This window comes from Hippocampus bargibanti, linkage group LG02 (genome assembly GCF_051943395.1).
Source record: "Hippocampus bargibanti isolate YZ-2025 linkage group LG02, ASM5194339v1, whole genome shotgun sequence".
NCBI lineage: Eukaryota > Metazoa > Chordata > Actinopteri > Syngnathiformes > Syngnathidae > Hippocampus > Hippocampus bargibanti.
In genome coordinates this window covers 28,869,554-28,874,989 of record NC_142735.1, presented here as the reverse complement: position 1 = coordinate 28,874,989, position 5,436 = coordinate 28,869,554, and the positions used below count along the sequence as shown (strand labels likewise).

General features: G+C 42.0%; 1 protein-coding gene across 1 annotated transcript; it reads left to right on the top strand.

Annotated features, from left to right (window-relative positions):
* The first annotated feature begins 1,246 nt into the window (after positions 1 to 1,246).
* Positions 1,247 to 4,669, top strand: LOC148902347 (L-rhamnose-binding lectin CSL3-like). Its single transcript, XM_088991269.1, has 8 exons — positions 1,247 to 1,269; positions 1,326 to 1,390; positions 1,476 to 1,614; positions 1,683 to 1,798; positions 3,564 to 3,614; positions 4,217 to 4,340; positions 4,416 to 4,539; positions 4,602 to 4,669. Exons 1-8 carry the CDS (start codon positions 1,247 to 1,249, stop codon positions 4,608 to 4,610), a joined length of 651 nt encoding a protein of 216 aa, XP_088847395.1. The 3' UTR covers positions 4,611 to 4,669.
* Positions 4,670 to 5,436: the final 767 nt, after the last annotated feature.

Genomic DNA, 5,436 nt, shown 5'->3' with positions numbered 1-5,436 from the left:
TACATACATACATACATACATACATACATACATACATACAGTCCTTTTTGCCGCCGTTCCGCTATTCCCCATAAAACATCATTTTCTATTTTCTAATTTTCTAAGCCGTAAAACCACACAAAATATAAGTTATTTTATGGATAATAAATGTGCTATGGTATTATTGGATTGGATTGGCCTTTATTAGTCTCGCAGTGGAGAGATTCACATTTCACAGCAGCAAAGATATATAATGAAAGAAATAAACTGTACTTTATAATAAAGTCGTTTTATTTTTCTTTGTGATGGTCGTTGATGGCTTGATGGAATGAAGTGGCCGGTTTCATCAGCATTAAACACTTGATGAGGAACGTTACCTTCTTTCACCATCTTGAGGAATCCAAACTAGGGCGCGGAAAATCCTACTGGATCCTCCGCACCCTGCCCATCACCTTTTCCAGCTACTCCCCTCAGGCAGGCGCTACCGATCCATGCGCACCAAATCCAGCAGACATTTAAACAGCTTCTTCCCCCAAGCCATTAACTCTTTGAACTCTTTCAACAGTAGCCAAAATGGAACTGTATAGTGCAGGGGTCAGGAACCTTTTTAAGACAGTAAAAATAACGATTACAGAGATATAGAGGTTGAATAAAGTAAGACTTGACCGCAAACAATACAGATCAATAAGTTGACAGAAACTGGGCAACATTGTTGTGCAACGACACAGGTGAAGTGCCACCTTGACTACAGCTGGCGCTGAAAAAAAAAAAAAAATAGGCACAGCAAAACTATGACAGACAGTTTAACTGTATTATAACTAGCATTTTAAAGATCATACCTAATTACAGATAAATGTATGTTCACATAGCTGACTAAAATGACAAATATTTTCTTAGTCATTTCTCTCTCAAGGGCCTGATCACAACAGACCCAATGACCCTCGGTATGAGGGTGTGAGTCCATGAGTACATTTGCCTGAAGGAAAAGTGGATTTTACGAAGCAAAAAGCCAACAGTTTTTTGCTAATAATTTAAGAGATTTTCAATATTTGCATTTGAAACATTTACATTGTTTGTTCTATGATAAACAGGAGAGAACATAAATACAATGTTGTCTCCCCAACCGTCACTTTAAACCAGTGAGATGTTCTCCACAAAGCTGACCACCGTTTCTCGTGAGTACTCCAGCAAGAACAAACAAATCATATTCGATGTCCTTCAAATGTCAATGCATGTATTTTCCCGTTTCCGTAGTTCTGGTTGCAACATGGTGTTGGATGTCGGCCGCAGGTAATGTTGTGTATAGAAACCTCAACGACGACATAACATTATGCATTTAACTCAAGTATCCATTTAGAAGAGCTTCTATATGAAGTGGCGTGCCCAGGAGTCAACCCGGAGCTGAAGTGTCGTATGTAGAGCCAACACTCACGCTGTTGTCTTGCTCACTGACAAAGCATTTGTGTGTTGAGGTGTTTGCTTTTTGTGTCTTTCAGCTGATGGGTTCAGAATCAAAGTCAAGTCCATAGACTACGGTTTGAAGGAGGATGCTGACTGCTCTAATCCCAAGCAGTCTGCCAAAATCTCAACTAAAACAGGCTTTCATCCTTCCCTCTATACTTGGGTGGAATCTATGTAAGTCATTTTTGAAACCAACATTTGCCAGAAAATAATTGGATTAAAAACTACTCCAAATACTACAGCTGCAACGACGAAAAGTATTGCCGCCTGCCAAAGCCCAACATCACGATGTTCATCGACAATTGGTCACCTGACAACTTCATTCAAATCTCCTACACTTGTAACCCAGAAATTAAAGGTAAGGATCTTACTCTGCCAATACAGCGATTCAGTTATTAGGTAGCAAGGTCACAATTTATGGCCATTTGTGGCCTGCTGTCCAGTTTTTAGAAACTCTCAGCATTTCCTTAAATGATTCACTGACATGGACAGGCTTCTGACAACCCAACAATGATGAATAATCCATCATAGTTTTCACTTAGCTATTGTTTGAAATTAGTATAAAATATGATGAATGTCATTAAAGTATATTCTCACATACTTCATATTTGTCGGATCTCACTAATCGATGAGGTCATGGGCTAACATTCATTCATTTTCCTGACTGCTTTGCCCTGAAGAGGGTCGCTGGAGCCCATCCTAGCTGTTTTCGGGTAGTAGGCCGGGGACACCCTGAATTGATTGCCGGCTAATCAAAGGGCACACAGAGAAAAACAACCAACCGCTCTGACACTTACATCGAGGGACAAAAACAGTGTTCAATCAGCCTGCCATGCATGTTTTTGGAGTGAGGGCGTTAACTGGAGGACCCAAAGAAAAATAACGCGAGCCTGATGAGAACATGCAAACTCAACTAGAGAGGCCCGGGCAGGATTTGAATTCACGACCTCTGCACTGTGAAGTTGCCGTGATAACCACTCCACGACCGGGCTGTCTTATTTTCTTTTTAGTCTCCCTAATTATGGTAATTGCGCAGCATATTCTTCTCATCATGGATGTATTATTTTAGTACAGAGTGTCAATGTAGCACTTTCATCCTTCAATTTTAATTTGATTAGGTTTGATACAGTAGATCACAGTATTTGTTGGTGGGCATTACTGGTTGTGCTCTCGACGGGATTAGGTCCTACCTTTCTGATAGCACGATTTGTGTTCGCCTTGGCTGCTCTGAGTCACGTACTCTGCCGTGGTGTGAAGGGCTCAATTTTGGGGCCAATGTTGTTCTCACTATACCTGCTCCCATGATATTTCCTTCCACCGCTATGCCGATGACTGGCAAATCTATGTCCCACTGAGAAAAAACTGGACCGGGACTTTAAACTTGCATGACAAATTGGTGCTGTTGTTAAACCCAGCTTCTTTCATTTTAGGCAACTAAGATATAAATAAAATATCTCCTTTCTCATGAGCACCTTGAAGCAGTAATTCATGTCTTGGTCATATCTCGGCTCGATTACTGTCATGCGTTTTAGTTTGGAGTCAGCCAATCCTCCATGCAGCGTCTCCAACTCGCCCAGAATGCTGCTTCTTGCCTCTTGACTGGTACTGGTAAGAGGGAGCACATAACTTCTTGTCTGGCATCTCTTCACTGGCTCCACATACATTTTAGAGTTCTTTTGAAGATGTGATTGTCTTCAAATCTTGAAATGGCCTCTCTCCTCCTTACCTCTCCAAGTTCATCCACCTCTACACACCTTCCCAGCGCCTCAGGTCTGCTGACCAGACATTGTTAGATGTGCCAAAAACTAATCGGAGGCTCAGATGGGATCGAGCCTTTTCCGTCGCTGGTCCCACTCTCTGCAATGATCTTCTACTGAACATTCGGCAAGCTTCCTCACTGCCCATCTTTAAAACCAGTCTCAAATCTCACTTGTACTCTTTGGCATTCGACTCAGCATAATTCCGACTTAATCTTTGTTTTACTCCCTGGTGCTTTCTACTAACTTTGTGACTGCTTTATTTCCAAATATGATAGTTTTCCATGTAATGCGCTTTGTTACAGCTTCAGCTGTTGTGAAAGCGCTATATAAATAAATCTATATAAATGTCATTTACTTCCACAGGCACAATATCAAAGATCCTGTGCGAAGGAGAAATAGATACTTTAATGTGCGGTGAGTGATATTTTTTACACACACGCGCACGCACGCACGTACACACACACACACATATATATATATATATATATATATATATATATATATATACAGTAAAGTCTCGTTATATCGATATCGGATATATCGATAGTCCCGGTTATATCGATACTATTTCTATGCACGCACGGAGAAAATTACATGCAAACAGGGTCGGATATATCGATAGTCCCGGTTATATCGATATTTTTTCGGACTCCCTTGAATATCGATATAACGAGACTTTACTGTGTATATATATATATATATATATATATATATATATATATATATATATATATATATATATATATATAGAGAGAGAGAGAGAGAGAGAGAGAGAGAGAGAGAGAGAGAGAGAGAGAGAGAGAGAGAGAGAGAGAGAGAGAGAGAGAGAGAGAGAGAGAGAGAGAGAGAGAGAGAGAGAGAGAGAGAGAGAGAGAGAGAGAGAGAGAGAGAGAGAGAGAGAGAGAGAGAGAGAGAGAGAGAGAGAGAGAGAGAGAGAGAGAGAGAGAGAGAGAGAGAGAGAGAGAGATGTAGAACCTGTTATTGTGTTCAGCTCAGAGTTTCCATGTCCTCCTCAGAAACTGGAAGGCTGGTGTTTCTGAAGGCAAAGTATGGCCGTCTGGATGAGAATACCTGCACTGATACGCCCTCACAAATGACTTTCTGTCAGAGTACCACAGCTTCACGTCGACTTCTGGATTGGTACACGTCACTCATTACAATGTGTCAGATGTGTGTGAGTCTTTTATTTGAACTGTCCTTTCATTGTCTTCACAGGTGTTACCGAGACAGATATCCTCGCACATGCACCATTACAGCGGACACCGATTTTCTGGGATTGCCAGAGCCATGCGATACACTTCCAAAGTATCTCTCTGTGGATTATATATGCGTAGAGATGGTAAGTGGATCTGTCTTATTTGAGGAAATTGGTGTCTTTAACTTGCTATTCTTCTTTGACAGGGCGGGTAGTCACCCACCAGAGGCCAAAGTAGAGGAGTGATCAATCACAGCACCTTGGTCACCAGCAGGAAAGTACGCAAGATGTAAAATGCAAATAAAAATATTGCTCATCTATTTACTCTGGTGTCGTCTTTTTGAGAAACTGAATGAGGCACGCTCATGCTTTGTTACGCGCACACAATCCTTGTCAAACTAGGAGCGATGACCAGGGGTCAACTCTTTACCACCCACTGCTGGTGATATATGGAAAAAAATATAGGTAGGATGTTTATTTGCCGGAGCAGCATTGCACAACATAAAGATACAAAATAACTGTTTCTTAACAAACGTGTACGACAATTTTCTCCAGCATGACAGCATCTCACTCGCACAGCATTCGGGGGGGGGGGTGGGAGGGGGGATGTCCACCGCTACGCGTCGGTGGACACCGGGGCTCGAGCGGGTGGGATCGCCGCGACGCAAACGCCGCGTTGGTTTCACGGTCGGCACCGCGGCCTCTTTGAGACGGGTATCCTCTTCTGGCTTCTCCGTTAGCAGGGAGAGCGATTTTTGCACAACTCGCATGCGTGGGAAGCCATGCGTATTTGGGTCAGCAGAAAGCTTGTGCGTCGACACAGTAATAAAGATCCATATTAGTAAATATGAAATGATTAAAATGACACTAAAAGTTATAAGATTTATAAATGAACTGTCCACATTTTGTCTGTGTAAGGTCTCAGTCGTACAGGAGTGGTCCATCGATGAGAAGGTTTCTCCAGCCGTCATCTGTACAAATTTGAAGGCTTCGGACGTTTCGCCTCCTATCCAAGAGTTTTCGTCAGCGAACTAAAGTCTG

What these genes read in the sequence shown, in the direction of transcription:
- LOC148902347 (XM_088991269.1), top strand. Translation starts at nt 1,247, where the DNA reads ATGGTGTTGGATGTCGGCCGCAG. An exon ending in TATACTTGGGTGGAATCTAT is followed by an intron (nt 1,615 to 1,682) that starts GTAAGTCATTTT and finishes CAAATACTACAG; the next exon opens with CTGCAACGACGAAAAGTATT. An exon ending in TCACGTCGACTTCTGGATTG is followed by an intron (nt 4,341 to 4,415) that starts GTACACGTCACT and finishes TTGTCTTCACAG; the next exon opens with GTGTTACCGAGACAGATATC.